Source organism: Palaemon carinicauda, chromosome 1 (genome assembly GCF_036898095.1).
Source record: "Palaemon carinicauda isolate YSFRI2023 chromosome 1, ASM3689809v2, whole genome shotgun sequence".
Taxonomy (NCBI): domain Eukaryota; kingdom Metazoa; phylum Arthropoda; class Malacostraca; order Decapoda; family Palaemonidae; genus Palaemon; species Palaemon carinicauda.
The window spans coordinates 286,591,762-286,603,477 of NC_090725.1; the positions used below are offsets into that span (position 1 = coordinate 286,591,762).

The 11,716-nt window shown below is 39.1% G+C and overlaps 1 protein-coding gene across 4 annotated transcripts; it reads left to right on the forward strand.

Moving 5' to 3' along the window:
- The first annotated feature begins 2,039 nt into the window (after positions 1-2,039).
- Positions 2,040-9,310, forward strand: LOC137657420 (gastrula zinc finger protein XlCGF57.1-like). Of its 4 annotated transcripts, none has more exons than XM_068391772.1 (2): positions 2,040-2,110; positions 6,914-9,310. In XM_068391772.1, exon 2 carries the CDS (start codon positions 6,943-6,945, stop codon positions 8,026-8,028), a length of 1,086 nt encoding a protein of 361 aa, XP_068247873.1. In that variant the 5' UTR covers positions 2,040-2,110; positions 6,914-6,942; the 3' UTR covers positions 8,029-9,310. The 4 variants fall into 4 exon arrangements, with proteins under 4 accessions (XP_068247873.1, XP_068247866.1, XP_068247879.1 ...); XM_068391765.1 differs by having other exon boundaries at positions 2,070-2,205; XM_068391778.1 differs by lacking the exon at positions 2,040-2,110 and adding an exon at positions 2,267-2,407.
- The last annotated feature ends 2,406 nt before the right edge of the window (positions 9,311-11,716 follow it).

Here is an 11,716-nt window from a genome sequence, read left to right on the forward strand (position 1 = left end):
CATCACTTAGAGCAAGGTCCTCCTCAACATCAGCGAGAGTACCAGGTCACGAGAATTCCATAGTCATTTCTATTGGTGTTTTAACAAAGCCCGTATCTAATTTCGTTTCTCTGGTACAGTAACGTTGCCATGACGGGGATAACCACGTCACACAACTGCACTGCGCATGCGCGGTTTAGGAAAAACTTGAACGTAGTGGTGTGGCCGAGTGAACAAGATTTTTAATCCTAAATAAAGTCTAAGTTCAAAAACTCGTAAACACACTAATGTCACAACACTGATCACTAAGCATTACCACGGCTTTCAGTCAATTCTAGGTGATGAAGATCTTCGTATCTCCTAAATAACCGAGAAAGTTTTCAGAGCACAAAAAATGCGCTTGTTGACAGATAAAGTCTAAGATGGCGCTGTAAAACAAGAGAGAGAGAGAGAGAGAGAGAGAGAGAGAGAGAGAGAGAGAGAGAGAGAGAGAGAGAGAGAGAGAGAGAGAGAGAGAGAGAGAATTTTGTGTGTGTGATGACAGCCATGCTCCATAACTCCCTTATTTTCAACAGTAGCTTCCCCCCCCACCCCCCCACCCCCCACGTTAGGGAAGTAGATAAAGACACGGCTTGTAGGCTAGGTTAGGTTAGGTAGGGATGTTTAGGTTAGGTGGTGCTGTATTCTATTCACACCGGACGTCCTGTCCATTGTTATACAGACGCTCGTGTATATACTATAATCAATAAATAAATAATATATATATATATATATATATATATATATATATATATATATATATATATATATATATATATATATATATATATATATATATATATATATATATATATATAGCCAAAAGGGTTTCATTGTAGTGCATTACAGGGAAATGTAACCAAGGAAAACAACTACTTATTCTTATAGAAAAAATTACGCTCCCTTCGAAAATGACACTCGTTCCCGTCGCAAATGAATAGTTTCAGAAATATATATACATCTATATCCTCCGATAATAGGGACTAGATTATTTCATCATTTGTTTTACTGTTCATCAAGCCGAAAATTGTTATAAACAAAGTAGATTGAGAAAAAAGTTACATAGAACTATGTAATTAAGATATGTGTCAACAATAGCTAAATAAACTGACTGACCTTTGCAGAAGTCTCATCTCCATATGCCTTAATGAAGTATTTGTTGAAGTGGACATGCACCATTTAGCCTATGGCTACGAAAAATCGACATATATACACACATTTTTACACAGTTCCAACTCAGTAACACTAAAATTAAGAAAACATTGACCGAGAAACTGAGTTGTAGATAATTTCGTTCGAAAGTTGAAACTAAAGGTAAAGCCATTTAAAACTAGGTCTAGCGGTGTAGGCAGGGATCAGGGAGACGACTGGCCAAGGGGTTGTCAGTTGTCAATTTTTTTTGGCTGAACTGTTGTATTCCATTCATGACTCAAGTATTATGCTTTTTTTTCCGCCAAATTTGCCGTACGATACAAAAATATCGGATTCCCATTACAAATTTTCAATACAGTTCCATAGTCATATAGAGCTTCATTTCTATCATCTAAAGGCAATACATAAATTCTGAAAAAAATGACAAGGTCTCTGATATTAAATGTCTAGTAAATCTATGTTGACAGTCATGTTATTTCACTTGATTTAAAGTCAAAATATTTATCATTACTTTGGGATGCATTTTTAAACAAACACATCCCCATATATCTTAAGACAAAATTATAAATAGACACAAAGGGAAGTGTAAACTGGAAGACGGTTTCATCCATTTTTTTATGTTAAGAATACCGAAAAGGAAAAAAAAAATGAATAGTCGAGAAGACAGGAAAGTCATAGGATCATTTCTATTTGGTGAAAGAAATACAGGAAGTAAGATTTTTCATCCCAGATGTGGATAAAAGTATAAAATAATATAAAAGAAAGATAAACTCAAATCTAAAATACTTCGGAAGGCTATCAGAGGCGCCGTTGCAAAGGCAAGAGTACCATGAACCTGCTCCTATAAATCTCCTGTTTACAATTACATCTTTCAGACTTGTAGATCAATGTCAACCTATATGTTCAGTGACCAATTTCAAATATAATTTTCTATACAAAAGTAGGAATTTAAGACCATCTAGTATACTTGACATAGTTTACCGTTCTGCGACTATGTTCAAATAGATAGGCTTACTCCATCTCAGGCCCATTGAGGTAAAAATCTTATCTTAGTATAGGTTTAAGGTTACTCATGAATACGTAGTTTTGAAGTTTTATCGACGGATTACACTAGCAAATCCATCAGAAGAACTGTTTCAGGAGTAAATCTGTTTGGGAAGCTAAAGTGAGGTTGCAATCTAGCTAAGGATACTGTGGTCTAAGGGGGGTCGTATTACGGCATACCCCTCCCCAGTAGGTAAGGACTTGGCTTCTTGGTTAGGTGGGGAACTTTACGTGGTTTTATTACGAAACGGTACAATATTAGTTAGGACATTAAAACTTGCATAATTGAATAACTTTGCAAAAACACTATTTTGGCGGTGTATGACAGCGGCCACCTGTATTTATGATAACAGCTAACTTAGAATATGGCAGTCTAAGGGGGTAGCAGAGGGCCGTTAGCCCCTCGTTGGGTAAGTAGGTAAGGACACGGCTTGTAGGTTAGGTTAGTTAATGTCCATTTTTAATGCAAGCAGGAGGAACTGGACGCTGATATACAAAGGCTCCCTATTTTGAATCTCATATGTTACTGTCGGATACCTGTCTCAAAGAAGTTATAGATTTGAGTAATATAAAGAAGAAAAACCTGTTTTGCTCCACTCAGTTCAGAAAAAGGAGCCTTTAGAGGCTATAACAATAGACAGGAATACAGGAATGAACACCATTTAACCTAAACTTTGCCAACCTAACCTAACCTTCAAGCTGTGTCCTTACCTGCTCAACTAACAGGGGGTTTAATACCCATTTCGACACCCCTTAGACTGCTGTATTCTTAGTGAAAAGGTTGAAAATACTACAGAGGCGTTAAAAGCTGGTCAGACCAGTTGCTGTTAAGTTACACTTCAGAGCATCATTCTTTGCAACCATAAAAGTATATCTCCCCATTATCCATGCAAACTGGGTGATGGTAAGACTGATACCAATATATTATTCATATACATTACCATACTTGTTTAATTCTAACTGATGTCCCCTTCGGGTTATAGTTTCTTTATGCATGATACGGTACAATTCATTGTACGACCCAGGGCCTATCAGTTTCTCATCCTGATGATATACAGAGTAGAGGCGTCTGTGACTTCATTTTGCTTCTCCACAGATAAAACCTGTAACACCTTCCAGGGAAGTTATAGAACCTTCCAATTTTGGTTCCAATGAGACTTCCAACCTTTCAAGCAGTGAGTCTCCCTAATTAAAGGAGAAGGGCTTGTATGCCCCGTAGGAACAAATAACAAATCTTATTATAATCTCCTTAATTAAAGAACTGAGTTTTGTATGGCTAGGAAAAAATATAAATTACTTTTAAAATTTTAAAATTAGTTGTAGCAAAAGAGTGGGGGAATAGAGTAGGTGGATGTAAAAGGGAGCTAGTGAGGGTTGAAGAGCTAATAAAACCGGGGGTAAAAAGTAAATATCAGGAAAGGTTGAAAATGGCATATGACGAGGTGAGAGTAAGAGAAACTGGTAATTTAGAGGAGGAGTGGAAGTTAGCAAAAGAAAATTTTGTTGGGATTGCAAGTGATGTATGTGGCAAGAAGGTTGTTGGAGGCAGCATGAGGAAGGGCAGTGAATGGTGGAATGAAGGAGTGAAGGTAAAAGTGGAAGAGAAAAAGAGGGCTTTTGAAGAATGGCTGCAGAGTAATAGTATAGAGAAGTATGAAAAATATAGAGAGCAAAAGGTGGAAGTAAAGCGCAAGGTACGAGAGGCAAAGAGGGCAGCTGACCTGAGGTGGGGTCAGGGACTGGGTCAGTCATATGAAGAGAATAAGAAGAAGTTTTGGAAAGAAGTGAAGAGAGTAAGGAAGGCCGGCGCAAGAATTGAAGAGACAGTGAAAGATGGAAATGGAAGGTTGTTAAAAGGAGAGGAGGCAAGGAAAAGGTGGGCGGAATATTTTGAAAGTTTGCTGAATGTTGAGGATGATAGGGAGGCAGATATAATTGCGGTTCCAGGTGTTGAGGTGCCAGTGATGGGAGATGAGAATGAGAGAGAGATTACAATAGAGGAAGTGAGGAGAGCACTAGATGAAACGAGAGTAGGAAAAGCATCGGGTATGGATGGTGTGAAAGCTGAGATGTTGAAGGAAGGGGGTGTGACTGTACTTGAATGGTTGGTGAGATTGTTTAATGTGTGTTTTGTGTTGTCAATGGTACCAGTAGATTGGGTCTGTGCATGTATTGTACCACTATATAAGGGTAAGGGAGATGTGCATGAGTGTTGTAATTCAAGAGGTATTAGTTTGTTGAGTGTAGTTGGAAAAGTGTATGGTAGAATACTGATTAATAGGATTAAGGATAAAACAGAGAATGCAATCTTGGAAGTACAGGGTGGTTTTAGAAGAGGTAGGGGTTGTATGAATCAGATTTTTACAGTTAGGCAGATATGCGAGAAATATTTAGCAAAAGGTAAGGAGGTGTATGTTGCGTTTATGGATCTGGAGAAAGCATATGATAGAGTTGATAGGGAAGCAATGTGGAATGTGATGAGGTTATATGGAGTTGGTGGAAGGTTGTTGCAAGCAGTGAAAAGTTTCTACACAGGTAGTAAAGCATGTGTTAGAATAGGAAATGAGGTGAGCGATTGGTTTCCGGTGAGAGTGGGGCTGAGACAGGGATGTGTGATGTCGCCGTGGTTGTTTAACTTGTATGTTGATGGAGTGGTGAGAGAGGTGAATGCTAGAGTGCTTGGACGAGGATTAAAACTGGTAGGTGAGAATGATCATGAATGGGAGGTAAATCAGTTGTTGTTTGCGGATGATACTGTACTGGTAGCAGACACAGAAGAGAAGCTTGACCGACTAGTGACAGAATTTGGAAGGGTGTGTGAGAGAAGGAAGTTGAGAGTTAATGTGGGTAAGAGTAAGGTTATGAGATGTACGAGAAGGGAAGGTGGTGCAAGGTTGAATGTCATGTTGAATGGAGAGTTACTTGAGGAGGTGGATCAGTTTAAGTACTTGGGGTCTGTTGTTGCAGCAAATGGTGGAGTGGAAGCAGATATACGTCAGAGAGTGAATGAAGGTTGCAAAGTGTTGGGGGCAGTTAAGGGAGTAGTAAAAAATAGAGGATTGGGCATGAATGTAAAGAGAGTTCTATATGAGAAAGTGATTGTACCAACTGTGATGTATGGATCGGAGTTGTGGGGAATGAAAGTGATGGAGAGACAGAAATTGAATGTGTTTGAGATGAAGTGTCTGAGGAGTATGGCTGGTGTATCTCGAGTAGATAGGGTTAGGAACGAAGTGGTGAGGGTGAGAACGGGTGTAAGAAATGAGTTAGCGGCTAGAGTGGATATGAATGTGTTGAGGTGGTTTGGCCATGTTGAGAGAATGGAAAATGGCTGTCTGCTAAAGAAGGTGATGAATGCAAGAGTTGATGGGAGAAGTACAAGAGGAAGGCCTAGGTTTGGGTGGATGGATGGTGTGAAGAAAGCTCTGGGTGATAGGAGGATAGATGTGAGAGAGGCAAGAGAGCGTGCTAGAAATAGGAATGAATGGCGAGCGATTGTGACGCAGTTCCGGTAGGCCCTGCTGCTTCCTCCGGTGCCTTAGATGACCGCGGAGGTAGCAGCAGTAGGGGACTCAGCAGTATGAAGCTTCATCTGTGGTGGAAATGTGGGAGGTTGGGCTGTGGCACCCTAGCAGTACCAGCTGAACTCGGCTGAGTCCCTGGTTAGGCTGGAGGAACGTAGAGAGTAGAGGTCCCCTTTTTGTTTTGTTTCTTGTTGTTGTCGGCTACCCCCCAAAATTGGGGGAAGTGCCTTTGGTATATGTATGTATGTAAAATTTTAAATTTGTTTTGCATTGACAGATCTAATTATTTTTGTAATTACTCTACACAAGAATAATCAACTTACATGTGTAAAGCAAAATACAAATTAATGTATTATTTTAAAAGAATTTCAATACGTAGATACGGCTGTAGGAACTCTTGTTACGTATATAGGCTAGTCTGCCATGATTAGCAATCAGGTAATTAGAATAGGGGGTTGAGAATTACAAGCTAGATACCTAAGTCAATTACAAATATTAGGCTTATGAATTTTTCAACATGAGAGGCTACTCTTAGAGTACATCTCGTTCTTGGGTAAAGGATTATCAGTACTATAACAACAGAAACCTAACAGTTATTTTCATAGGTTGTAGATCATAGCAAAAATGTACTATAAAATAATTTTTTCACAGGAGCAAATATTGGCTACCCCATTACATGTTCAATTATTGTGAAGTTGTAACTCCACATGAGGAAAGTTAGGTCAGTCAGGTACATCATACTGTATATGTAATTATTGTAGCTTCTATGTGATGTAGCACATTGGTAGAAGGGAGCGTGGTAATGATATTCATCTACATAAAATATGAAAGGTCTCTTAAAAATGCCAAAATCCCATTTTCATTAACTTTGATAATTACAGAAAGTCTTAAAATTTTATGTGGACTTTCTCATTTTTCAAAAAATGTTTTCAGTTAATGGCTTACCTCACATATATTAATATTGAATATGTTATTGTGTTTATTATAATATAATGAGATAAACTCATTCCTGCTGTTTGATAGGATTATCTGAACCATTGGCTATATCTTCAATTCTTTGACAATTACCTTATATGAGATTACCCGTTGAGTTTGATCAAGTTAACATTGGTAATTGTAATCTTCATAATTAAAGTTACTTGCATCATTTTAATAAATGTTTTAATTAATTGCAGGAGAAAACTAGATCAACCTACAAAGAAAAATGAGTGCAGAGTGCATTTCAATGAAAGAGGAGGTTCCAGCAAGTGAGGATGAACTTATGTCTTGTGAGGATTGTGACGAGACCTTTAATGAAAAAGAACTGTTCATTAGGCACACGATTCAACACACACACAAACGGATAAGAAATCTTGAAAAACGACCCTATGGGTGTGATTTTTGTAAAAAGAGCTTTGCCAGAAGAACTGACCTTAACAGACATAAGGGAGTACACATACAGCCTTTTGCATGTGAGCATTGTGGGATGACGTTTAGTCAGAAAGGCCAGCTTATAATTCATAATAGAAAACATACGGGAGAAACTCCCTTTTTGTGTAGATTCTGTGGAGAGACATTCAGCAACAAACGAGCTTGTGTTTCACATGAAATTGATCATACTGGAGAACAACCATATGTATGCAGTATTTGTAATAAACCTTACAGTTCATCAACAACACTCAAAAAACATTTACAACTACATATCGGCGAACGCCCATTCTCATGCGACGTGTGTGGAAAAACATTTACTCAGAAAGGTCACGTTAATGCCCATAAGAGACTACACACTGGTGAGCGTCCTTACTCGTGCAGTGTCTGTGAGAAGAGTTTCCGTGAAAAGGGACACCTTGCTCGGCATATGAAATGTCACACGGGTGAAATCTCTTGTGGTGAATGTGGCAAGAGCTTCTGTACGAGGAATATTCTGAAAAGACACATGAAAGTACATTTAGGAGACGATTCTTTTAGTTGCAATGTATGTGGGAAAGCCTTTGATATAAAAAATGACCTTGTTTTCCATCATAAGCAACACTTGGAGAAGAGGCGGTTTTCTTGTGATAACTGTAGCAAAAGATTTTGTGAAAGTGGAAACCTTCTGAAACATATGAAAACTCATGGTGCAGAGGGCTTTTTCTTATGTACTGAATGTGGAAAAGGATTTTTACAACAAAGTCATTTAGATAGCCACAGAAAGAATCATCTCAAGGAAGAAACCACTCAGAATATTGTATTAGACATTCCTGAATTTGAGGAGGTTGATGTGAATGCACTGGAAAAGGAGTGCAAAAAGGAAATATCTTTTATTTTATAAGTGTGAGTGTTGAATAGTCTTCAGGTTACAGAGTTTAGTGTGGGACAAAGGTTCTCTGATGTTCCTGTAATAATTATTTACAGGAATAATGCCAAATATAGAGGTTGAATTTTAACAATGACATTTATTTCTACTCGCCTGATGTTCATATTGCCTTGTCCCTAAAGCTGACCCAATATTGACATTACTAATAGAAATCAAATATTTCAAGTTTTCTTCCCTTCAAGAGGTAGCCTCTTTCCAACCAAGGTGACATCTGGTGGTTAATGGCACCCTAATTCTGTTCTAACATCAAAACACAAATCTCCTATCCTCTTGACTTCCTAAGAGGGTGGGCATAAATGTGAATATCAGATAAGAAGTGCAGCAGCACTCCCCTTCAATTTGGTGGTAGCATACACTGCTTATTCTAACAGTCACACACGTTAGGGAATACTGTAAAGTAAACTGCAACATGAATGATGTAAAACAGGAACCAGAAAGTGTATAATGGCAGGTTACATAGACAACTGTCAGTCAGCGACAATTATTGGGGAAACTGCTAAACCTTTCTTCTTCTTGAATATCCCTTGCACACAACAAACTACCAGCAATTATCTAAAACTAAACACTAAAGATTAAAATAGACTGTTGAGGTATGTCTGTACTCTGACAGTGGAAAACTAAGTGGCTAAGCAGTGCGCTGGCCGGGCTTCCACCATCTCATTATATATTTAAATAGCCAAGCTGAAAACATACTCCTATTATAGGACAAGGGATTGTACATTTTCCTATTACAGGACAAGGAATTGTATCAATCTATGTAATAGAAAATCTATGGTTTCCAAAATGTTATTAGGAAATAACTTATGATAAAATGTCTATTGAGTATAATGCGACAATAGAGACTTATTAGGTGGAATTAACCACCAGATGTCACCTTGGTGGGCAAGAAGCGTGGTCCTTGAAAGGAAGAAATGGTCAACTTTTAGTTTTTTTGGGGTAACGTCAATAATTAATCAGCTTCGGGGGAAAAGCAATATGCACATCAGGGGAGGTTAATAAAAATAACAATATAATGATGTTTTTATTGTCACTACTTGATCATGTGTTTAGAAATGGTTAATAAAGATTTTATAATTTTGAGGGAATTGTAATTCATATTTTGTTCAAACTTCTTGTAACTTCTTTTTTACAATGTAGCGCTAAGTACAGTACTAAGTTTTAGGTTTTTCTTATTGAGACAAGGTAGTACCATACAATACAGTATTTACATGCTGTTAAATATAACAAATTATCTGCATCTAGTAAAATTTTAATTTTGAATTTAGCATCCAAAAGTAGAATTTTTTTTTTTCAAGTAATTGGCATTTTTCCTAATAATACAGAACTAAGTCCTTTAATATTGGTATGATTTCAGTGAAGGTAAAACTTGGTTCTTATAATTTATATCAAGGCGTTGGTAGTTTCTGCTGGGTGGCGGGAAAGCCCCATTTCCTGGCAATCACATAGAGATGCCACTTTGACCTTCACCTAGGAATTGTGGGGTAGATGAGACAGGAAGTGTAACTTAAATGACTTAATTTAAAAATTTGTGATTACTGTAGTTCTTAGACAAATATAAACCATTGTCCTTTAATAGGAGACCTATCCTAAGGTAAGAGGAAGTTCCTGCCACCAAACTGGCTGGTTTTAAACACCAGGAAGTCACAACACTTGGACCTGAAGAGGTGCGATATTGTTGACTCTAATCTGCCTCCTACCACCTGAAAATCTCAGGTTGATGGGATAAGTTTCCATTTGAGAAAAGATGGTCACAAAGGAACCTCTATCCTTACCAGGATATACTGTCTGAATTGTATTGCTCTTAAAAGTAATGGGTTTACATTTATATCCATCCTCCCCTCATGGTTGTGGTAGCCTATTGGAAACATCTCTGCCTGGTAATCTGTCAGACTGGAGTTTGAGCCTTGCTAAAATCAGATAGTCTTTAGTCTTTGTGGGCTAGGAATGGTAGGGTTATGGAAGCCTTTAGGTCTACCAGGAGCCATTGACTTGCCCTCCCTGGTCCTACCTTAATGGAAAGGGGCTTGGGCACTGATCATATGTATATATGATCAGTCTCTAGGGTATCGTCCCTTGCCTTTGCCATTCATGAATGACCTAAATAAAATCAAGGAAATATTTCTATACCGTATCTACTTAGCTATATGGAATCGCTACTCGGTATGGTAGTTTACCGGTATCAAAGTCCATTACAATGAACAGCAGCTAAGCCATAGCACCCCTAAGGAAAGAGGATAAAAGGCCAGACATTCTTACTCGTTCAAAATCACACTGAGAATGCTATCTAAACGATTGCTGAGTAACTACCATAGCTCATAGAGATATCATGTCAAAAAACTTGTGGATATACTAACACAGCTAGTGGGTTGGGAAGGTTGTATGGTACTTAAGACAACTGCCTTCAACACTTGTATCACTGTCTGGTTCTTCCAAAATGATAGTGTTGCACCAACCCACCTGACTTCATAAGCATGTGCATAGACTTCTAGATTCCTCGCTGAAGTGGATATAGTGACACCTCTTGATATGGTTTCTGCATACAAAAATTTCATGATGCAAAACGAGATGCAAGGATTTTTACAACTCATATTGCGTATAGAATTCATATGAAACTAGGTACGGTATGAGATTCACCCGGACGACAAGACTAATTTTACTATTTGCGCGCTGCCAAACTGTAAACTCGCCACCATCCTCTTGCGCTCCCATTGGTGATGTCCCTACTCTGATGCTAGTAACCGCCATAAGTTCCTGCTCTCCCATTATGCATCGGCGTTTCTAGACCATTTTGTGTTGGCAGGGCTATCGTTCACATTGAATTCGAGTTGGTGATTTTGCTTTTGTGCTTTTAGTTACTGTACTCTATCGTGTTGTGTTCCAGGTAGGAGGAGGGGAGACCAAAGAGAAGGTGGATGGAGTGTGTAACAGCAGATATGAAGGAGAAAGATCTCATAGTGGAGGACATCGGAAACAGAAGAAATTGGAAAGTGTTTTCAAGAAATAGTGACCCTGCATAGCGGGAAAAGCTTTAGTCGAAGCTGTGTTATAAAACTCGTTCGTTATTAGCCATGGGTCCCCTTCAACCCTTGAGACCAAGACAGGGCTGCACTGGTCTTTGAGGGCTTCTAGGTGCCAAAGACACTGTCAAAGACCGTGTCCTTGCCCTCCCGAGGGGTATCTTTGGGTCGGTAAACCCGTTGAGAACCCTTTTAAGAGTCGGGACTTGCCAGAATGCATGTTCTGACTCTGTTTGCTCTCCTTCCATCTTCCAACCCCGATAGTTCTTCCTGGGGTGGGTTTCGGACATCCTTCGAGTGGCTGGCTGTCTCCATCTTGGTAGTCCTCGTGGAGGACTTTGGCAAGGTCTTGGAGTCTTTGGGTTCCTTTCTGATCTCCGATAGGGAACTCTCTGCGTGAGGGGAGGCTTCCTCCGACTGTGGAATAGAGGAGGTCCTTTCCTCACACGACTCCCTCGGCAAAGGTGAGGTGGGAGAGTATCCCGGGGAAGATACAGGAGAGACTAGTCTTGATGGCCTGACCGGAGTCAGTTTTACCCTCGAGGAAGTGACCACGTCAGAGACTCCTCTTTTCCTCTTCAGGGGGGTGGAAGAAGCCATAGTTCTGTGCTGAGAGTCTGGAGCTA

Bases quoted from the DNA above. Each gene is read 5' to 3' on its own strand.
- LOC137657420 (XM_068391772.1), top strand. From the start codon at position 6,943: ATGAGTGCAGAGTGCATTTCAATGAAAGAGGAGGTTCCAGCAAGTGAG.